The sequence below is a fragment of the Heterobasidion irregulare genome, assembly GCF_000320585.1.
Source record: "Heterobasidion irregulare TC 32-1 unplaced genomic scaffold scaffold_09, whole genome shotgun sequence".
NCBI classification, from domain to species: domain Eukaryota; kingdom Fungi; phylum Basidiomycota; class Agaricomycetes; order Russulales; family Bondarzewiaceae; genus Heterobasidion; species Heterobasidion irregulare.
In genome coordinates, this window is record NW_009258205.1 from 427008 (window position 1) to 448435 (window position 21428).

Here is a 21428-nt window from a genome sequence, read left to right on the forward strand (position 1 = left end):
ATTGACCCATTCCAGCCGCAGGTCATCGGCAAGATACTTGTTCAGGATTCAAGCACTTAGAACTGCACGCTGAGATCTGCTGTGAGTAAATTGGAAACAAACAGGACGTTTGCCACGTCGATCGCCTTGACGTGGCCATTTGCCAATTCTCCCACGGACAAATGTAGCGCCGTGCTGCAGGCACGTACATCTCAAGAGATCTCAAGAGGTATGGTTGACGGTCCTGGGTTATGAAGACCACACGCAATGTTCTACCAACCCAGTCGGCGTTTCTCAGTATCGAACCGCCGACCAATTACGGGGGTGGATCATCCTCCCATGTGTCTTGCGAGTGTCCGCATTGACCCTACGCAACCTATTCTCGGTATCGCCGCTCATTTCTTCTTTGAGCAAATCGGGGTGGAGGGGTTGATAGATGCGGAGGAGACCATTTGGCAATGCGATGTTAGCGCGGATACGGTCTTGGAAGGCAGATCGGACATAGTATCGCGTAACATGAAGTTGTCGCTGGGGATCCGATTTATCAACGACCGCCTCTACAGCGTTACTTGTCTCACAAGAATAACAAAGTTCAGAAGCTCACTCAGCGTCTTGACCCTATTTAAAGGGACGCCTCACATCTTCTGATCGAGGGCGCGCAGATGTAGGCAAGATTGGAGCAGGGTGTTCTATACCCTGACACACCGCATGCTGAAGCTCGAAGCCCTAGCTTTGCAAAAAGACCCGGGAAGTTGTTGTGGGCAACGGGCTATGTGCCCGAAGCGTCATTGATCAAAGGTCTAATACACGTTTAATCAGACGCAAGGTGCTCTACAAGGGAAGTAGTAGCAGGACGGATGCCTAGCCGACAGCAGAGCCTGATGCGCCCGTATAAACGCCAGCGGCGACATGTTAGGGAAAAGATGCGTCCCTAGTAGTGCAGAACCGGAGCAGCAAGGCCGGTCCAGGGAGAGACCAAAAATACAAGCTCGAGAAGCCATACCGACCTGAAAATGACGTCGGGGGTCGCGGACAGAGACGATGTTGGACTGTCGGAGCGGTGCGGAGCGAGCGCATGGGACGCTATGGGACGAAGGAGGGTGGCAAGGGATGGCCTGCCTGGGAGCACCGCAGTTGAGCGGGCGAGGCGGTGGACGGGGCCGCCGGGGGCGATGCACAGCGCGCTCCGTTTGGCCTTATTTGGTCATTAGCACCTTTCACATTTATAGCAGCCAAAGCGGGCTGTCAACTGCTCTCCATCCGCGCCGTGTACCCTTGACCCTCCCCCGCTTCCTCATCGCCCTCGGCGTCGGTAACAACAGCGCTCGCGGCCTTCCCTAGTCTCATTCTTCCCGTCTGCAGTCTCCTTTTCTTCTGCAACGCTTGCACTATGTGCGGTATCTTCGCTTATTGCAGTTTCCTCAGGGAGAAGGTGAGTTGTCTAGATCGTTCGCGACATTCCTTCGTTCGGCCCTCTTCATAGAAAGCATAAGCTGGCTACCGCATCGGGCGATCTCGCGATGGGCCAGACACTCGTCGCTCGTCTTATCGCCTCAGTCGTTGTTTCATGTTTGCGATCGCACGCACCGTATGTCACCGCGCCGTCTTTGACAGACGGCTGTCAGCCTCACTCATACATAGTGCGCGGCATCGTGATCTTGGAGGAGAACATGTCTCTTTGCGAGCGGCGCGTCGCAATATTTCCCGCGGCCCTCCCTTATGTCCGCTTTTTGGAGCACGGATGCTGACCACCTCTTGACTTTGTCCTAATCAGGACCGCAAAGAAATTTGCGATATCCTCTGCAGCGGCCTTGCACGCCAGGAATATCGCGGCTATGACTCTGCCGGTATTGGCATTGACGGTGACAAGCCTGGTGAGGTGCTCTTCTTCAAGGAAGTAGGAAAGGTCGCCGGCCTTCGTCAGCGCATCGCGCAGGCAAAGGTGGACACCACCAAGACATTTGTGTCTCAAGTATCCATTGCGCACACGCGTTGGGCGACCCATGGCCCGCCATCCATTGCCAACTGCCATCCTATGCGCTCCGATCTCACGAGCGAATTCACCCTCGTGCACAACGGTATCGTCACCAACTCCGCCGAGCTCAGACTCGTTCTGCAGAAGCGCGGCTACAAGTTCGAGAGTGACACCGACACCGAGGCCGTCGCTATTCTCACAAAATACGTCTACGATTCGCAGCCTGACAAGCGGATCACCTTCACCGAGCTCGTGAAGACCGTCTTGAAGGAGCTCGAAGGCTCCTTCGCCTTCGTCTTCAAATCGCTGCATTATCCGAACGAGATTGTCACTGCCCGCCGCGGCTCTCCTCTTTTGATCGGCGTTAAGACCGAAAAGAAACTCAAGGTTGACTTTGTCGATGTCGAATTTGCGGGACAAGAGACAGAGACAAGAGGTCTCGAGACTCGTGGGTTGATTTCTTGATGTTTTTGACGTAACATGTCTCACCCCTCTTGTTTATGTCAGTGACACCCACTTCCCCAGGTGGCCTGCTTGCACCTCCTGGACCCAAGATCATGCGCACCCAGTCGCGCGCATTCATGTCCGAGGACGGGCTCCCCCAACCTATCGAATTCTTCGTTGCTTCCGATGCCGCTGCTATCGTGGAACACACCAAACGGGTCTTGTACCTTGAGGATGACGATATCGCTCATATCGCTGCCGGCGAGCTCCATATCCACCGTCTTCGCCGCAAGGAGGACGGCGCTGCGACCCCGTCGATCCGCAGCATTGAGACCCTGGAGATCGAGATTGCCGAGATCATGAAGGGCAAATTTGACCATTTCATGCAGAAGGAGATCTACGAGCAGCCCGAATCCGTCGTCAACACTATGCGTGGTCGCGTCAACTTTGACACCAACACCATCACGCTTGGGGGCTTGCGCGCTTACCTCCCCATCATGCGCCGTTGCCGTCGTATCGTGTTCACTGCCTGCGGTACCAGCTATCACTCATGCCTTGCCACTCGCGCGATTTTCGAGGAGCTCACCGAGATTCCGGTCGGTGTCGAGCTTGCCTCTGATTTCTTGGACCGCAAGACGCCCATTTTCCGTGATGACGTCTGTGTGTTCCTCAGCCAGAGTGGCGAGACGGCGGACACGATCTTGGCGATGCGGTACTGCCTGGAGCGTGGCGCGCTGTGTGTCGGTGTTGTCAACACTGTCGGCTCCACGATCTCGCGCGAGACCCACTGTGGTGTTCACATCAACGCTGGCCCCGAGGTCGGCGTCGCGTCCACCAAGGCATACACGTCGCAGTACATCGCGCTGTTGATGATGGCGCTGCAGCTTTCCGAGGACCGCATCTCCTTCACTGAGCGGAGAAACCAGATCATCCAGGGCTTGCATGCTCTGCCTGCACAGATCAAGACCGTGCTCGAGGCGGACCGGAGTTTGCAGGAGCTCGCGGACGGTGTTCTGGCCAACTCAAGGAGTCTGTTGCTCATGGGGAGAGGATACCAGTATGTTTTCGACCTGTCTTGGTCTGGACCGTGCTGACATTTGGACTGCGCCGCAGGCACGCTACGGTCCTCGAAGGTGCTCTCAAGATCAAGGAAATCAGCTACATGCACTCCGAGGGTGAGTGACTTGTCCCTTTACATCGAATCGTCCATTGACATTTCGATATCTCACAGGCATCCTTGCTGGCGAACTCAAGCATGGTCCGCTGGCGCTCATCGACGAGAACATGCCGGTGATCATCGTCATGACGCGCGATTCGCTGTACCCGAAGGTGCAGTCCGCGTACGCGCAGATCACGGCGCGCAAGGCGCGGCCGATCGTGCTGTGCAACGAGGGCGACGCCGGGATCCCACAGGGCGTGCAGACGATCCGGGTGCCGCAGACGGTGGACTGCCTGCAGGGCCTGCTGAACATCATCCCGATGCAGCTTTTGAGCTATCACCTCGCTATCAAGAAGGGCTTCGATGTGGACTTCCCGAGGAACTTGTGCGTGCTCTCTGCTTGTCGTCGAACGTCATTGCTGATTCTGCTGCTTTTTTCCCTTTTACACAGGGCGAAGTCAGTCACGACTGAGTGAGTGCCCCTCCAGGGCGCCATCCAAGGATCTTGGGAGCATACGGACCACTACTACTTACTACCCATATAACATACGTACAACGCGAGATCGACAGACAGACAGAGAGCGAGACAGGGAGACAGGGAGAGGGCGAGGGAGAGCGGGGCATGCACTGTAGGAAAAACAAAACAACTGTACATAGGTATACCACCATGGACATCATCGACATCGTATGTTATGCGCGCAATGTTCTTTTTTAGATTCTATGGGCTCTTTTCTCTTACCGCTTTTGATCGTTGTCGTTTGTCGTTGCGTTGGTTTATCGATGAAGGACTATTTTCATGTCTTTGTTTGGGGGTCCCATTCATGCGGGAGCGTTGCTGGCAGGCTGTTTTTGCTGCATTGAAAAATGTGGATGGAGTAGTATAGCTGCATCTTCAAATTTGTGGTGTGCATGAAGTACGCGAAGGAAGACTCTGATTTATTGGCCATGTATCAGTCAATTTACTACTTGACGATGCATAAAGCATCATTCTCTTAGTGCTGGATGTGTACTCGTACATGGCATGAAAAACTGTTATACACAGAGGCCAGGACAAAGCGGTATTGATACAATTTACTAATCAGTTGCTAAAATGCTACTCTGCGCTATCCGCTTAAAATACATTCGTGAATGCCCTTCCTCGCTATTGTGCTGTCGGCCGCCTTGAGTTCAAAGCACTCCAGACGAGCCAGGGCCGCCGAGGTGCCTGTTGTCGGGATGTGCACCTGGGCGAACGACGGGTGAGTATAAGGGTACTAGGTTGTCACGACGTGAAGCACGAACCATGAGCGACCGCGCGTTCGCGCCGCAGCATCGCCTCGCGCTCGAGCCGCTCCGCCTCGGCCAGCTCCGAGCTCTGCGCCTTATACGCGTTCGCTTCCCTGCGCCGAAAAAAACACCTCCCGTCAGCGGTCGTGATCACGCCTGCGGACCCGCCCTGCAACCGGGAAAGCGGGGTGGAGCGAGATGGGGTGTGAAGCTGTGAGGAACTGACATTTCCTTCTCGGCTGCGCGCTCTTTGAGTTTATTGCTGCCGACGAGGGAGCCGACGGCGTGCTCGACTTTACTTGTCATGCGGCCGCTGGTGTTGCCGTGCGCCTGGCCGGGCTGCTGGTTGAGGCTGTTGGACGGTGGGAGACCGCCGCCAGTGCCGGCGCCCGAAGACGCGTTGTCGAACTGCTGGCTGCGTCCCACGTGCTGTTGGGCCGGGTGTTGCTGGTGGGCGGCGCCCATGCCGCCGCCTGTGCCGGGGACCTGAGAGATAGATCCAGCGTAAGTTGGAGAGTTTTGACAGAGTAGATAAGAAAGAAAGTCTGACGTTACGCACGTTGGGATCGGCATAGCCTTGACCTTGGTTCATAGGTGTGGAATTGTCGTAGCCGCCTTGCATTGGGCCGCCGCCCATTCCGCGGTTGGCACCAGCGACGCCCGTATTGGCGTAGTCGGTGGACTGGGACAGGCCGGCGCCAGTGCCAGTACCGACGCCGGGAGCATGATGCTCATCGCGGACGGCGTCAGCGGCCTTGTTCTAATCACAAAAAGCGCAAAGGTTGAGCTTCTTAGACTCGGACAGGTGGACAGCGGGCAAGTGTCACGGTAGACGAAGACGTACGTCGTGCTTCTTTCCGAAGAGGGGCATGTTCGATGAATGGGGCTGTTGTGTGATTTGTTGGAAAGGGAATTTGTGCAGGTAATGGAAGATATAAAGATCGATGTACGAGGAGGAGGGGGTTATATACCGAATGGCTAGGGGAGGGATCCATGGGTGTGACGTAGGGGCTAAGCGGATGATATCACTTGCCCCCGGGGCGCCCTCCATCTTCCCGTCCCACGCCTGCCTTTTCGAGCGGTCGGGTGGCGCACGCGGACGAGGGAGGCCTTGACTTGCACAAGTGCAGGCGCTTGTTCGTGTGGTCTTCTCGATGCGGGCGTGGAGATCGCCACCATCCTGGTCAGTCAACTTGTTCCAGGCTGGGGCTCACAGCGCTCACAGCTCGGCTGCTGAGCGACGTGGGGCATTCATTCCAAGCAGTGCAGTAGCAGTGAGCCGTCCGAGCGATCATCTGACAGCGATGCGATCTCGACATTATAACGCATACAGCGCCATGTCTAACAATAAGCACGAGGAAAACATGTCTTTTCGAGATGCGCGGCACAGACTTACTTGCTACCTCCGTAGACACGTAGGCTTCTCCACAAATTCCTGAATGGAGGCACGCTTCACGATAGCAGCCTGAGAAGTGTGAGCCTTCTGGTCGCCTGTGTGCCAGTCCGTGTAATACGCAGAAGAGGCTCGCACGCGACCTTGACCTCACAGATCACCATGGACGATGACCATCAGCACAGCTGTACAGATCGCAGCCAGTCGACCTTGAGGTCGAGGTGCGGACAGAGACATGCGGCGCTCGAGGCGAGCCAGAGAGCGCGTCCAAGATTAGAACATCATATAAGAGAGAAATTGAGAGCGATGGAGGAGCCGTAATATACGAAAACAGAGCCTGCCGATGGCGGCGACCACGACGGCGTCGATGAGGGTCGCGTCTGAAGCCGAGTCTGCTTTATTTGGGTCGATTTCCCGCGCGGAAGAGCGAGCAAACAACGCGGCGCGGATTCTGCGCACCGCCCTCGACGACATCGAACTCAGCCAACGCTCGCGCAAGCAACACTCTCCCCCCGCTTTCCTTGACAGTGACTCGGGGTACATGTCTAACGATAGCGCTGTAGACGCGGCCGACTCCCAGGAGCACACAAAAGCGCTGTCACAAACACAAGCGCATGCGGAGGCACACCCAACGGAGCCAGAGCCGTCGACGGTGTCGGATGCACATACCCCTCCACGTCGACGGGCGAGCAACGACGATGCCCAGGCGATGGTGATCGCCTCTCTCCGCTCGCAGGTTCAGGACCTCTTCTCCCAAGTCACCGCGCTCAACAACAAGCTCGTCAAGTCGTACGACCGCGTCTCCGACCTCGAGGATGACCTCCACGTCTCCTCCCAGAACCTCCGCAACTGCACCATCAAGGTCTCCCAGCTCGAGCTCGAGCGCACCCAGCACCTCTCGGCGCTCAACACCGGCCTGCTCGTCGAGAAGGAGCAGGTGACGGCGGAGCTGACGCGCCTGATGGAGAAGGCAACGGACGAGGCGGCGAGGCGGGGCCAGGCCGAGAGCGCGCGCATGGAGATCGAGAAGGACTTGGACGACCTCTCTGCGGGGCTCTTCGGCCAGGCAAACACGATGGTCGCCGAGGCGCGCTTCGAGCGCGCACGGAGCGAGCGCAAGGCTGAAGACGCGGAGCGCGCACTGAAGGAGACGGAGGAAGTCATCGGGCTCATGCAGCAGCAGATGCAGGCGCTCCAAGTCGAGAAGGAGGCGTCGGAGCGGCGGCTGGAGGAGATGGAGGTCACGATGGGGAAGGGCAAGTGGGTGGAGCGCGCGCCCTCGCCGGCGCCGGCGCAGACGTTGCGCCTGCTGAGCTCGCATCTGCCGTACCAGGAGTTCCTGTTCTTCGTCGCGCACCTCCGCTCGCTCCGCCTCTCGACGCCACAGGCCCCCGCGATGTCGACGCTCCTTCCGCTCCCCTTCCTTGCCCGTCTGCTCACCGAAGATACGTGCGTAGCTTTTTCACTCCCGTGCATCCTTTTCTTTTTCTTTCCTTATGGCTGACGCCCCGCGTTCGACAGCGAGCCCACTGTTCGCCTCGACCTCGCGCCCTCACTGAACTGGCTCACTCGTCGCAATGTTGTCGGCGCCATCCATAACGGCCAGCTGTCCATCGAGCCCACGTCGCCCAGCACCCTCCTAGATGCCACATTCGGCCTCGTCTCGTCCGGGCAGAGCTCCGGTTCGACGATCTGCTGTGCCCTCTGCGGCACTTCCATCCTGCCCTCCTCACATGCTGCCCGACCTCCTTCCCGCACGGGTTTCTTTATGGCACGCTCCATCAGCGGTCCAAACACGAATACCAGCTCGTGGTCCACATCAAATTTCAAGAACACAATCGCCCAATCTGTCTCCAACATCTCCAACTCCAACTCGCGCTCCGCGCCGCCCTCGCCCCCGCCGCAGGCCTCCACACACGCGCTTCCCTCCCATGTCTACATCTTCCGCATCAGCAACCCTCCCTCTGCGCTCCCCGTGCCCCAACAGGGGCGCAACCCGACGACAGCCTATCCGCTGTGCACCTCCGGATGGTGTCTCTCACGACTACGTTCGACGTGCTCTCTCTGGGCGTTCGTCCGCACCAGCGTCGTTGAGAAAGTGTGGGAAGAGGAAGTCCCCGCGTTCCCACCGCCTCCGCGACGGAGTGATCGCGACAACACCGGGGCCTCGATGGCCGTGGCGCCAGGACCTGCAGCAGCCGGGGACAACAAGCCGCCTGTGCCTCCGAGGCGGCGATCGAAGATGGGCGGGTTGTGGGGCGTTGCGTCCGCGCTGGGCATGGATCGGGGGTTGAGCTGGAGCGAGAGCGACAGCAAGGACCCGAGCAAGCCCTCTGGCGACCACGCGGCGAAGGCGCCGCCGAACGAGAAGGGGACGGAGAGACCGAAGGAGAAGCCGCTGCCTCTGCACCCGCCGCCGCCGACGCATCCGTCGCTCGCGCACCCGACACCGCAGCGCCCGAAAGCGCCAGGGCCGCCGCCGCCGTTGCCGAAGCGCAGCCAGTCGCGCGCGCAGGTCGCGAAGCCCGCAGGGCCGAACGGCGCGTCTCTCGATGCGACGGCCGACGCTGACGTTCCAGAGCCGCCACACCCGCACACGAACGGTATCGCAACCGCATCAGAGCCCGACGCGCATCCCGTCAACGGACACGTCGAGCACGAGCCGGAGCGCGCCGCCTCCCCCGAACAGTACCCCGATTCTCCGCGTCCGACAGACACCACCGACGCGCCCTCGCGCGACTCCTTCTCCACGCCGACCGAGGAGCCCATCTCGCTCCCCACCGCGCTCACGCCGCCACGCTCCCCGTCGCCTGCCGACATCCCGCTCCCCGAGTCCTCGCCCAACACCCCTGCGCGCGCGGCGTTCGCGCAGAGCGCCGAAGGATCTGCGCACGAGGGCGATGCGGAGGCTGCGTCGCGTGCGGCGGAGCCCAGCGGGGGATGCTGGACGGCCGTCGACGCCGGTCATTGTTGGGGATGTGCCGCCGCCACTTCCTCGCCGCGCGCCTGCCAGGAGGGCGGTGCCGCCGCCCCCAACGTCATTGCAATCCGCACCTGCGCTCGAGTCTGCAGTTGTGCCTGCGTCCGATCCTCCATCAACGACTGCCGAATCTATTCCCGTGGCCGAGACTTTACCAAGCGTGAATGGCGAGCCCAAAGAAGGCGCTCATGACCCAGCCGCGCCAGAACCAGAATCAACAGAGGCTCCCGCTGTATCCTCAGCCGAAGCGATTGTCTCAGAAACATCACCGGAGTCACCTGCTGGATCAGAACCCGAGACGATCACTGTCCTCGACCCTCTGCCGACCCCGCTCGAGGATGACAAGGCGCACGCCGAGGCCGTCCCACTCGTGTTGCCGCCCGACGAGGAGGCCAGCTCGGCGCCCAGCTCCGTCGCGGCCGCCGAGCCCCCGCCGTACGAGCCGCAGGGCCGCGCGCACAGCCTGCACACTCTGCACAGCCGCGGGTCCGACGCGAAGCAGGAGGTGCTGGTGGGCGAGGACGGGGAGGTGTATATCGGGCATGCGACGTGGGAGGAGCGGACGTGGAAGGAGCTCGTGAGGCTGCGGGAGGATATGTTCTTGGCCCGGATCGGTGCGTTGCGGTGAGGTCGCGGTGCAGGAGGGAAGGAGACGGGTTGTGTTCATTTATCGGTGGTGAAGTGATGCTGTGGCTGAAGAGGCTGATCTCTCGTGTAGCGAAGTTAAGAATGTTTCTCGTAATGGACCTTTGGCGGTAGTGTTGTTTCCAGTTGATTTATCTGTCTCTCTCCGCGTTTGCGGTGCACCATATACCATAACGCTACTCATCGAATCTCGTACATATCATCTCTTGGACGGCACGTCAGTAGCTATACGAATAGTTAGATATCCACTTCTAGTAGCTTGGCCAGCGTAAATGTTGATAGACCGTATGCTCCGCGGGTGTGGTATGGTACAGGACGATAGATGGTGCACAAACTATTTTGCTTTGATACATACATTTCGAGTCGCTGATACTGCAATCACACCGTTATTCCACTTCCCGACAGCTTCCTCTGGTATCGCGACACATCGATGAATGGATATCAGTGAATCGATGCGGTTGAACGGCAGACTAGGCAGCCTCCTTCGCGCGCTGTGCTTGGGCAGCCGCAGACTCGGCTTCGGTGACGAGGATGATGTCGAACTGCAGGAGCTTGAACTTCTTGTCCTGCGGGAACCCACGCTTGCGCGCTTCTGCCGGATCTTCCACGTCCGAGAGGTTCTGCACAGTCTCTTAGTTCCGTCTCGATAGGATGTGTGCGATAACGCAGCGCAATCGAGAAGGGCATCTGAATAGGGAGGGTACGTACCACAACGAGAGACTTCTTCACGCCGAAGACGGCGTCGCTTGTGATGTAGGGGTCGCCGTCGGGGTACAGCGCGGTCGTGAGCTTCTTGAACCCGGGCGCCTCGATCATCATGTGCAAGTGGTTAGGGCGCATGTTGTGGCGGCCGAGGTGGAGGAGGAGATCGCCGACGGGGCCCTGCCGAAAGCTCGATCGTCAGCTGCGATCGACTGGGCGGATGGGATGAGACGTACGTCGCCCGGGATGGGGTACGCGACGGGGACAACGGCGCGGTAGCCGAACGAACCGTCGGGACCAGAGCGAAGGCGGCCGCGGCAGTCTGCCTGGGTGCGGCCGGCGTACTGAGTGTCATAGAAGCCTGACGAGCGAGTGTCACAAGCGAGACCTTCAATTGAAAGAAAATGATATGGATACCATTGGCATCAGTCTCCCAAGTCTCGATGACAGCATCGGGGATGGGGATTCCTTCAGTCGTGAGCACCCGCCCCTCTACGTACATGTAGTCGCCCTTCCCCTCCGACGCGATCGAGTCACCTTGAGCCACTACGAGAGGATCAGCTCCGATCCTGGAAAAGCAAAGCTATGGTATCTTGTTACATACCATCTGGCGCATCTTCGGTGAAGAAAGGTCCCAAAACGCTACTTTCCGTCGACTTGCCCACGAGCGGATTGTTAAGGGCGTCGACAAGGGCCGATACACCGAGGACATCGGATAAGAGGATGAATTCCTGTCTGATGGGCGTGCATATCTGACCGGTCCGCGTCAGGAAGTTAATCGTCGCCATCCATTCTTCCGTGGTGATACTACGTATCGTCTGCATCGATTCGTCTATGTATACGAGAAGCAAGGCGGACGCACTTTGTCTCGCTGACGAACTCGTGCAGTTTGGATATGAGGTTATGGAAGATGAACTTGGTCCTCCTGTAATTAAATCAGCCCCACTTGCGATGCGGATCATGTTTGACAGAGCATACGGGTTCGGAGCAAGCTCTGTGAGCTTCAGCAAATTGCCCGTGATGATCTCTGGCCTGTCAGGCAGCTGGAAGGACAATATCAGCACACATCGCGGCCATAATCAAGCTATACGTACGGGGAGATCCAGGTTTGGCGCTGGGATGCCGTTGGACACGGCTCTGCCTTCGAGGATGGGGGCGTCTTGGCTGGACATGTCTGTTTGCTAGTCCAAGCGTCAAGGCGGCTGGTATTTATGGCGGCAGAGAGTCGAGAGCACGGAATATGCATTTCGGCAAGCTACCATGGTTAGCCATAAAAGGGGTGCATGTTCCGGTCGTCCAAGTCAGCAGATGTCTCTGTTTGAACATTTTTGCCTCACGGTGTAAGCCATTATAGCTAATGGTCATTATCCTTCTTTTCTTTGGCCGCCGAGCTCGTTGGCAGAGCCATCGCTCAATCGCATCTCCCTCCTTTGAATGTGGAGGAGAAATCGTTCAATCGCTCAAACCGTGGTCCTGCCATTGGTCGTGTGATGATCTTATCAGATAAATATTCATGATAAGATGTACGTCACTTGGCGCGTTGTAGTACTCCAGCTTGACTCTTGACGCTCTTATACTTATCAACAGATCATGGCAACAGCGGCATTGCTACAGAGCCAGAAAAAGGCTCTTCGCAAGGCCGTTTCTACTACTCTTCGTGCGCTACAACCGGTAGACGTCCATACACAATGTGAGTAGCATGTTCACTGTCTTCAAATCACCACCTACCCGCCGCAACTGAATGCGGGCTCATTGTCCTCCCCTTCAATTAAACTTCATACAAAGCAACTTGAACTCAATCATTCTCTTCACAGCGCGCGCTATCGCCGAGAGAATCCTGTCCTCGCGCTTCTTCGAAGAGAGCAGGTCCATCAGCTGTTACCTTAGTATGCCTACAGCCGAAGTCGATACCTCTCAGCTCGTGCCTGAGATTCTGAGTTCTGGTATGTGGATGCACTATATGCTCACACTGGTTTAATGCAGACTGAGCGGAAGGGAAGACACTATATGTGCCCAAGGTTGACTTGTCAACAGAAGGGTGGATGGAGTTCTTAAAGGTTTACGGGCCAGAAGATCTTGAGTCATTCCCTGCTGGCCTTTGGGGGATCAGAGAGCCAACAGTTCATTGGAAGGATCAGAAGAGGATGAGCGGTAAGTGCGCTGCAACCCTTTTCTTGAACCGCTTTGCTAACGCTCAATAGCTATGGATGCCGACAGTGATCCTCTCGACGTGATTCTTCTTCCAGGTTTGTAGTCTCTATCCTTGCGTGCCATGTGGACCAATGTCACGTACGACACTTTTTGCCAGGCATCGCGTTTGATCGTTCGATGTCTCGCCTGGGTCACGGGAAGGGTTATTACGATCGCTTCATTTCCTCTTACGCTGCGTTTGCGGAAAGCCAAGGGAGAAAGAGGCCTTTATTGGGTCAGCTTGCTCCACGTTTTCACTATCTGAATATCGAAATGACGCCACCGACCACCTTTTCTTTCACACTGTCAGTTGCTTTGGCATTGAGACAGCAGGTTCTAGAGGAATCTGTACCGTCGGGGGAACACGATTGGAAGGTGGATCTTATCATCAGTCCAGACGAAGTTCTGGGCAGGAGTTCCCTTGTATGATTCTCGTAAATGCAGGTTTAAGTATCTATAACCCTACTAAAGATAGGTACGCCACGAGGATGTGGTCAAACAGGCTTGACAAGCGTATATATGGTTACATGAGGGCGTCTCAATCGTATATAGAACTCGAATGGCAATGAAGCCACACGCGAGGCCCTGGTCGCTGACTCTCAACTTTTCATTTCGTGCATCTTCCCCCCAACCTAGCGAACCCATCAGTGTCGTGACGTTTCATTAGATTTCTGGAACGTTGTCGGAACGCACCAGTTCGTAGGCTTCCTCGCTGCTTCCCAGTCTGTTCCCTGGTGACGACAGGAGGCGCAAAACTCTGCGAAATGCGAAAGGGCGTATTCACACGTCAATACTGGCTCGAGCATTCAGACTACCCATGTGCAAGAAACATGTCACCCTGTTGTTCGCGAGTCTGGGACAACGATAACCCGGTGCGTACGGCTCACTGGTAGATACGCAGCTCCTGTAAATAAGCTAGCGTGAGCGGTGCATAATCGACCATATGGTCGGTGACGCGCTCAGATTGAGAACACCAACCAAGCTGAGGGACTAAAACGGCACGTGAGCCTGTGTCAAAGTTTGCGGGAGACCCGTCCGGGTTGAGCAGCTTTGTAGACATATGGTTTGTGACTACCACCTGTCAGACCAGGCGGTAAGGCGATGTGATCGCAGCCCATACGTTCGAAACGGGCAGCACTGCCTACCGAAAGGTTCCGCGAAGCACAGAGCCGTGACAAGGTCTGTCTCACGAGTGCAAGCAGCGAGCTCCGTGTGGACAGTGACATGTCGGAATCATGTTGGAACGGGAACCAAATCGAGCTGAGGACGAGAAAAGAGACCTGTGAATGATTGCGTGATCATGGCACTCAAAACGTATGGAAAGCGCCGAGGTCAATACCGTGACGTACCGCCGGATGTCCATCCAAAAAGGCAGGGAGGTTGTGGAGGAAAACGAGAAATTCAGATGCAGTGTGAAGCGAAAGATAATGGACGAGTCTATTGGGTTTTCCTGTGAGAGAAAGTCGAGCGTTTATGGAGTAAAAGAAGGGCACGAGGACTTACGAGACAGTGATTTCCAAAGAGCAGCAGGACTTGTCATATTCTGCATGTCTATAAATACGGGAAGGTCCATGAGCCGCAATCATCTGGTTCTACATTGGACAGGGCTGACCAATGAATAATACACCTTGATTAGCTCTGACGGCCTCGTGAACGAAATCTATTGCGAGGGACTCTTTACGAGTACCCGGGGGACCAGAGATCTCAAGAACATGGCCGCACGGCAGTCCTCCATCTAAAAGCCTATCAAGAGGCGCACAGGAGGATCCAAATTTTCTTGAAGATGTAGAGGTAATCAAGCTCGCTGCCGATTGGCCCAATCGTGGCGTTGCAGGTTTGGGTTTTTGGATGGCGGAGAAGATCGATTGAGCAGTTTGTAGAGGAATGTTGAGATCTTTTCTAGAGCCATGAGCATATGTGCACAAAATGGGTCAATTGCACACCTTGAGCTAGTTTTTCTGGATTTGAAGATGAAATTTCCTCCACCGTACCATATCCCGCTCTTGCGAGTGCGAATAGGGTTGATGGGGACAAAGACAGGGCAAAAAGTGGTGTTGACGACATGGTCATATTCTTCAATGTGTGATTTATGGATGCAGGCTCGCAGGTTCCAGAGGCACTGGAGAGCAAGCAAGGATCTTTCCGAGGAATGAACAAGTTGCTGTCCAAGCATAAGGCGCGGTCGCGATAGCTTGTGATCGACCTATCACGTAATGAGAACGTGATCTTAGGACTGGTCACGGACACGACGCGTCTGGGGCGTGGGAAGTTCCGTCATGAATCCCGCCGCCGCCATTCAAATTGGCACTGTCGGACTCATCCCTCTTGTTCACTCCTTCCACTTCTTGCTCTCTCCGCCCCGCTGCGGTATTCTTCTACTTAAACTCAATTCCCTCATTTTTCTCGTTATCGCCTTGCATTTTTTTAAATAACGTTTGTGTAATCTTACAGAGGGATTTCATGTCGGCGTTGAATCCTGTGTTCAAATTTCCTCGCGAGGCATATGCTGTGAGTGTAGAGTGTGGCTCCCCGAATGGTAAGGGGCTCCTTTCAAGGCCAAAAAATCCTCTTTCTGACCTGGCGGGATGGATCTACAGTCACTCGGCGTCAAATTGTCGATCTTTTCACCACTTTAGTCGGTGAGTCCTATAACGGATGCATGATACCTCTCCCATTAATGAAGAGTGTTCAGGTGACATTAAGAGTGTTGAAGAACAAGGCAATGGACGATGCATGGACGTGACCTTTCACAGTCACGACGCCGCCAGGTATGTACAGTCTTGCTCAGTCTGCGTTTGTCGGGAGATCTTCAACATCACCCTCAGGAAAGCGCTTTGCATGTCGGGATACACCGTGGCGGGGATACCACTGTAAGAAAAACATCATAAACAATTTGCTTGTGCTCATCGAACCTCATTGTTGGAAAGTAATGTAACGGCTATGACGCCGCCGCGGCCGCCCCGCAACTTCGGTCACACAAAACCGACAGACACGCGTCGCAATCTCTATGTCCTTGGATTGCCATTCGATTTGTCCAAGTAAGGAGACTCGCCTTTCTGTGCTTTTGAAAACCTAATGGTTTGCAGGTTGGAGTTCACAGAGCTTTTCTCGCGCTATGGTACTGTTTCGCATTGTGTCATTCTAGCTACGGTCGACAATGCTTCTCGCCGACGAGGGTTCGTCGTAATGTCGAGCAATACGGAAGCAAGGACTGCCATGGCTGCATTGTCTCGCACGGAGATCAGGCAAGTCTGTCGAGGCTGACCTCATTCAGTTAGCTAACAAATTGCAGTGGGAGTGTCATCGATGTGTCTTGGGCCGTTGTGCAACGTTCCCAAGGTATTATTTCAACTTCATGTTGTATCTTAACGAACTTACATCCACTCTTTCAGGATTTCTTGATGGGGGAGATCGCGCAATGGTATTGGCTATTTTTAAATGCATCGCATTCTAGTGTTCGGGATGGTAGTTAACTGATTCTGGGTTTCAGCCACCCCGCGATCCTTCTCCTGAAGATGTGCTTGAACAACACCAGCCACTGGCTATTCTGCAGTCACCGACAGGGATTGCGACCTTGCTCGTAACAAACTTGCCCATTGTTCTCTTCTGGCAGGCCGCTGATCTGGAGCCTCTGTTCTATCCTTTCGGCGAGGTCAAAAAAATTGAGAGATTACCCTCCTCTCCTTCATCTTCTGCCTCTTATTCTCCTGTGATGTCTGTGGTCGTTACCTATGTTTCTGCTAGTAGCGCTCAGGAGGCAAAGAATATTCTTCATGGACAAGTATATGCTGATCAAACACTCTGTGTCGAATTCATTACGCCATCCGGTACTTCCTATGGACACGCAACTGGTAGCTTTGGAACGGGGGCTGGACCAGCTCTTTCTTCTGGGAAGCTTCTGAACCCTCGTGCTTCACCCTTCGTCTGCGACACTGCGTCTTCCCTCTCGGCCCCTCCCACTTGCTCTCTCGTTGAACCTCGCTTTGATTACTTTGGTTCCATAAAACCGGTCTCGGCTGGAATGGCGACACCTCAACACCTGCACAATGCGACATCACCGACTTTCTCAGTCCCCTTCCCTGCTGGCGGTCTGCCTTCGCGGACTAACTCTGCTGCCTCTTGGTACGTTGATCGGCTTGGAGCTCGGCGTCTCGTTCGACAACGCTGAGGCTTGCTCTAGGTGGAGTGCCGATGCTGCCTCCCATCCAACAGCTCGTGAACGGCGGCCCCAGTTTTCTCGAAACATGTACAGCGAAACATTCTTCTCTCACGCATAATTCTCGATCAATATTCCATTGATGTCCATGACCAGCCATTCTCTCCTTTTTTTGCACGTGGAATTCTCTCACTCGTCCGTCAACAACAAGCTTCTTATGGATCACGCAAAAAGACTAGATGCCCTCCCCCACTTTTTAAGTGAGTTCTTGCTTGCGCATGTCACTGAAAGCATGCATCTGACATGATCAAGTACCCACAAGCATTTTTTTTGTTTTCAACATACCATGATAGTGCAATACGTTTTGTATATACCCTGCTTCCTCCCCTCATTTGCGAGTTGTATTTTTTTTGTTCGATATGAATTTGAGTCAAATTGCATAATAAACGCGTTGACACGTGACAATGCATAACGCGACGCGATGTTTGTGTCTCTTTTCTTGTTTTGGTCTTGGCCTAGGCGCTTGGGCGTCTAAACCACTGTGGATTCGCCAACCTTTACGGAAGGCCACCTATCTATGTCGACGGCTGCCTCATCTCTCTCTCTCCATCCACCACGTTGTTTTAATTCTAATGGGAATATCTGGACTGCTACCTCTTCTCAAATCCATCCACGTCCAGAAACACCTTTCTGAATTTTCGGGACAGACATTGGCAGTCGACGGATATGTTTGGCTACATCGTGGAGCGTATGCATGTGCGACAGAGTTGGCGACAGGGAGGAGCACGAGAAAGTGAGTGACTTATGACTGAGGACCCGGTAGATGCACTGTTGGTCGGTGAAGACCGTTGCATGGGACAGGATCGCACTTCGAGGCTTTGGCAGACAAGCGTCTGCACGTACTAACCACCCTTGCAGATACGTCGACTATGCAATGCAGAGGGTGCGGCTGCTTCGGCACTACGGAATCCAACCGTATCTAGTTTTCGACGGCGGACCATTGCCTGCGAAACGAGGGACCGAGAACGAGCGGAGAGAACGGCGCGAAGAAAACTTGATGCGAGGCAATGCGCTTGCGGCCCAAGGGCGTCATGCACAGGCTAGGGAACTCTACTGCAAATGCCTGGACGTGACGCCGCAAATGGCGTATCAATTCATCAAGGTATGTTCGTCGCCGTCTGGGGTCCCCGACTCGCATTCATGACTGATCTATGATAGGCCCTGCGAGCAGAAAACGTTCCGTACATTGTGGCACCTTATGAGGCCGACGCCCAGCTTGCCTACCTTGAGCGCACAGGCGTTGTCGATGGCATCATCACGGAGGACTCAGATCTGCTTGTCTTCGGTTGCAAAAACGTTCTGTTCAAGCTTGACTCCGTTTCGGCAACCCTGACCTCGATATCCCGAAAAGACTTTGGCTCCGTCAACGATGCTTCTGGCGGGCTCTCCCTCCGAGGCTGGTCTGACGTCGAATTTCGCAGTATGGCTATTCTCAGTGGGTGCGACTACCTGCCGAGTATACCTGGGGTAGGGCTGAAAACCGCGTGGACGCTGTTGAGAAAGCACCGGACTGCAGAGAACGTGATTCGCGCACTGAAGCTGGAGGGCAAGAAAGACGTCCCGCGCGGATACCTTGAAGCGTTCAAGTTGGCCGAAAAGGTATTCTTGCATCAGAGGGTGTACGATCCCGTCCAGGAGAAACTTGTCTACTTGCACCCCATCCCGGACGGCGAAGTGTGGAAGGCGGAGCAAGAAGCCTACTGTGGCGAGTACGTTGCCAACTTCACAGTATACTTGGGCAAGTCATGATACTTTGCAGGGACATTGAACCGACATTGGCAAAGAAAGTAGCGCAAGGCGACGTCGACCCTATCAGTCTTCTAGCCATGGTCGACATCAACCCCTCCTTTATGCCCCGTACCGTCAAGCCCCTTCCACTCACGTCTACCGACCTCAACCGATCGGCTAAGGACAAGGGGAAACTCCCCGCAAAACTGAAAACTGAAAACATCCTCAGTTTCTTCAGTACGTCAACTCATCCCCACGCCATCGTCAGAGCTAACAGCTGTCATGTACAGCGCCCGAGGCAAAGGGTGGCGTAGAGCCAAAGAGCGCGTCACAGCGTCAATCTGCGACGCCTAAAATCATTGCAGGTCGTGCCAGTGGCAAGCGGTCGCTGACGGACGTAATGCGTGAGGATATGACGGCAAAGCGGAAGAGACAAAGTGATGCAGAAGAAGAACCAGAGAACCTTATCTCCGTGCAGAGCCGCTTCTTCGCTCCCGATACGCCAGTTGCAGGGCCCTCCCGTCAAGGAAGCCGACAATTCCGTACTGTGTTCGACAACGATGACAACGAGATGGTTCAGGACAAAATGATTGACCCAGTGACGCAGGAAGACGGGTACCTTTCTCCCGCTGAATCCATCTCGCATTTTGACCTCTCGGACGTCTCTTCACCTACGCGCCCTGAAGACAATGATCGCAAAAGTCATAAACACAAATGGACGGACGATGACTTTGATGATGCAGATGTGCTGTCCAGTCCGACAGCAGACCGGACGTACGCCCCGCAGCTGTCGGAGATATCACCCCGGCTGTTGCCCATCAGGTTGTTTTCTCCGCGAAGGGAACAACCTACTAGCCGTGAAGGCAAGTCGGAGGTCGTACTTGTTCCAGATTCGCCGGGACGGGCGCCGACGCGGACAGACACTGGAATGGAGCTCAAGCTTCAGGGCCCAAATCTCCGGAAGGTTTTTGTTGATCGACAGGAGGACGCAAGCAGCGACATCGAGATGGATGAGGGCCTTGATGATGATGTGGCACCGACGCCTCAATGTTCGCTGGACAGCACAGGAACCACCGTATCGATGTCGGGACCTGAGACACCTGTTGATGTCAACGTGATCGATGTCGATGTGGAGGAGATCGACCTGGACGTGGCGGCTGAAAGCGGCCGTGCGAGACAAGCGGCCGTCGCGAAGGGGTGGTGGGCGAAGTGGGCCGGCGGCGGCGCAAAGGCGGGAAAGTCAAAGGTAAGTTCTCCGTCCTATTCGACGTCTTCCGACCCTTGTCTCTTGCGTTCGACGCTGATGAGCATTATCCTTCTTCCGCTGCGACGTCCGCGCATCAGCACATATCGCCGCTCAAACGCAGGGACACGACCGTCATCAGCGCCAGCACGCCAGTCGGGCGGCACGAAGTGTTCAGGTTCCGGCCGCAGTCCGCGCCCACCAAGAGCGCCTCTTCAAAGCATTCCAAGGCGAAGTCTAAAGCGCTACCGCAAACAGCACGGCGGAGCCTGGTCTTCACGGAATCGATGGATATGATTACGCTTAAGCCGCAGTCTAAGTCGACGGGTGGCATGGGTAAGAGTGGCGTGCTGGATGCTGGCAGGCAGAAGCCAGTCAATGCAAGCGTACGCACAAGGGAACTTAAATCCTCCACAACTGCCATGACTACTGGAGCACCCGTCTGACCGAGTTTAAGTGAGTGATTCTCATGTCGGATAGCATGCATGCGCACGGCGGGTGGACTGACCTCCTCATGGTTCGACTCTAGAAGCCGCATATCTTGGTCACGATATCGTAACTGCATCTCTCCCATCCGGCATGTATTCATTTTCGGTCTCACACTGTCATCCGTCGCTGTCGATCGCTCTGTCGTCTTGTGCACACCTACTTCATCACGTACCGCAGGCTCGGACTTAATACCCCGCATGTGCATACCACTCACGTATGTTATTCTTTGTGTAATAGATTATTGATTATTGGTTGCATCCCCGTCAACATCAGAGCGCTGCAAGAGCGTGAGCGAGTGCGGCTACTTTTGGCTGCCAGTCAGTATTTAGGCGTCAGCATCGGAAGCCGCCCGGAAACAGGGTCTCACCATGGACTAGCACACCAGAACGGCAAGCGGCCTGGCTCATTCAGCCCGATAGCACCCTAGCGGATTGAGGTGCGTATTTCTGGAATTCTGGTGCGCATGAGACTGGAAGATCATTTCGCAGGCCTTGCTCACCGTGCGAGAACAGCCGGGCACGGAGCAGCGCCGGCGATGTGGCGCACGATGATAAGGCAAGGGATGGGGCATAATTGAGAGGCTCGGCGCTCGACAGCGTTTAGGGGATTCGAAATCTACGCAACTCTTTGCCTTCTGACTCCAGCGTTATCGTGGATACGGCGGGGAAGCCACTGCATGTAGGGGACGCGAGGATAAGTAGATGATGAGTTGGACAACACCCTCATGGATGGCAAGTCGCCTTGGCGCGCCCGATGTCAAGGCTTTGAGTGCTCCAGCTGGGTAGGTCAATGGTTACTGAGAGCGGGCTTCACGGCCAACCTACGTTGCGCTTTATGGCTTGGTGAGTCGGATGGCAGGGTCTTTACGCGTTATGCCCAATACCGACGGATCACGGATCACGGTGGCCGGAGTAAGTGTGCGAGTCGACTTGTGCTGGAAAGCGAGCCTCTCCATAGACGCAGCACGAGAGCGGGAGAACGGCTGATTTCGTTGCTATCGGCCTCCTTGGTCCTCCTTG

General features: G+C 55.5%; 10 protein-coding genes across 10 annotated transcripts; 6 read left to right on the forward strand and 4 right to left on the reverse strand.

Moving 5' to 3' along the window:
- The first annotated feature begins 1248 nt into the window (after positions 1-1248).
- HETIRDRAFT_148679 (cysteine peptidase C44) lies at positions 1249-4451 on the forward strand. The gene is made up of 6 exons (XM_009551560.1): positions 1249-1411; positions 1754-2402; positions 2462-3455; positions 3512-3573; positions 3630-3942; positions 4009-4451. The coding sequence occupies exons 1-6, from the start codon at positions 1370-1372 to the stop codon at positions 4031-4033; spliced, it is 2085 nt and encodes a 694-aa protein (XP_009549855.1). The 5' UTR covers positions 1249-1369; the 3' UTR covers positions 4034-4451.
- Positions 4452-4724: 273 nt separating this feature from the next.
- Positions 4725-5874, reverse strand: HETIRDRAFT_107484 (uncharacterized protein; the record flags this gene model as incomplete). Its single annotated transcript, XM_009551561.1, has 5 exons — positions 4725-4780; positions 4839-4936; positions 5050-5309; positions 5383-5583; positions 5668-5874. 5 exons carry the CDS (start codon positions 5872-5874, stop codon positions 4725-4727), a joined length of 822 nt encoding a protein of 273 aa, XP_009549856.1.
- Positions 5875-6559: 685 nt separating this feature from the next.
- On the forward strand, positions 6560-10135 carry HETIRDRAFT_446007 (uncharacterized protein; the record flags this gene model as incomplete). Its single annotated transcript, XM_009551562.1, has 3 exons — positions 6560-7665; positions 7738-9584; positions 9753-10135. 2 exons carry the CDS (start codon positions 6560-6562, stop codon positions 9386-9388), a joined length of 2757 nt encoding a protein of 918 aa, XP_009549857.1. The 3' UTR covers positions 9389-9584; positions 9753-10135.
- On the reverse strand, positions 9864-10025 carry HETIRDRAFT_163816 (uncharacterized protein; the record flags this gene model as incomplete). The annotated part of the gene is made up of 1 exon (XM_009551563.1): positions 9864-10025. One exon carries the CDS (start codon positions 10023-10025, stop codon positions 9864-9866), a length of 162 nt encoding a protein of 53 aa, XP_009549858.1.
- A 176-nt stretch (positions 10136-10311) lies between the features above and the next one.
- HETIRDRAFT_429046 (uncharacterized protein) lies at positions 10312-11715 on the reverse strand (the record flags this gene model as incomplete). The annotated part of the gene is made up of 8 exons (XM_009551564.1): positions 10312-10461; positions 10550-10723; positions 10780-10904; positions 10961-11089; positions 11148-11350; positions 11406-11468; positions 11522-11586; positions 11638-11715. 8 exons carry the CDS (start codon positions 11713-11715, stop codon positions 10312-10314), a joined length of 987 nt encoding a protein of 328 aa, XP_009549859.1.
- Positions 11716-12133: 418 nt separating this feature from the next.
- On the forward strand, positions 12134-13162 carry HETIRDRAFT_325412 (uncharacterized protein; the record flags this gene model as incomplete). The annotated part of the gene is made up of 5 exons (XM_009551565.1): positions 12134-12233; positions 12358-12486; positions 12539-12694; positions 12745-12789; positions 12852-13162. The coding sequence occupies 5 exons, from the start codon at positions 12134-12136 to the stop codon at positions 13160-13162; spliced, it is 741 nt and encodes a 246-aa protein (XP_009549860.1).
- Positions 13163-13616: 454 nt separating this feature from the next.
- On the reverse strand, positions 13617-14514 carry HETIRDRAFT_326178 (uncharacterized protein; the record flags this gene model as incomplete). The annotated part of the gene is made up of 3 exons (XM_009551566.1): positions 13617-13811; positions 14083-14170; positions 14330-14514. Coding segments are annotated over 3 exons (468 nt in total), but the record flags the coding sequence as incomplete, so codon positions are not given.
- A 907-nt stretch (positions 14515-15421) lies between these two features.
- HETIRDRAFT_238643 (uncharacterized protein) lies at positions 15422-16565 on the forward strand (the record flags this gene model as incomplete). Its single annotated transcript, XM_009551567.1, has 7 exons — positions 15422-15501; positions 15559-15603; positions 15661-15771; positions 15820-15982; positions 16012-16072; positions 16126-16154; positions 16203-16565. Coding segments are annotated over 7 exons (852 nt in total), but the record flags the coding sequence as incomplete, so codon positions are not given.
- A 956-nt stretch (positions 16566-17521) lies between these two features.
- Positions 17522-18698, forward strand: HETIRDRAFT_325295 (uncharacterized protein; the record flags this gene model as incomplete). Its single annotated transcript, XM_009551568.1, has 3 exons — positions 17522-17682; positions 17808-18051; positions 18108-18698. 3 exons carry the CDS (start codon positions 17522-17524, stop codon positions 18696-18698), a joined length of 996 nt encoding a protein of 331 aa, XP_009549863.1.
- Positions 18699-20662: 1964 nt separating this feature from the next.
- Positions 20663-20836, forward strand: HETIRDRAFT_325037 (uncharacterized protein; the record flags this gene model as incomplete). Its single annotated transcript, XM_009551569.1, has 1 exon — positions 20663-20836. A coding segment is annotated over one exon (174 nt), but the record flags the coding sequence as incomplete, so codon positions are not given.
- Between the last annotated feature and the right edge of the window lie 592 nt (positions 20837-21428).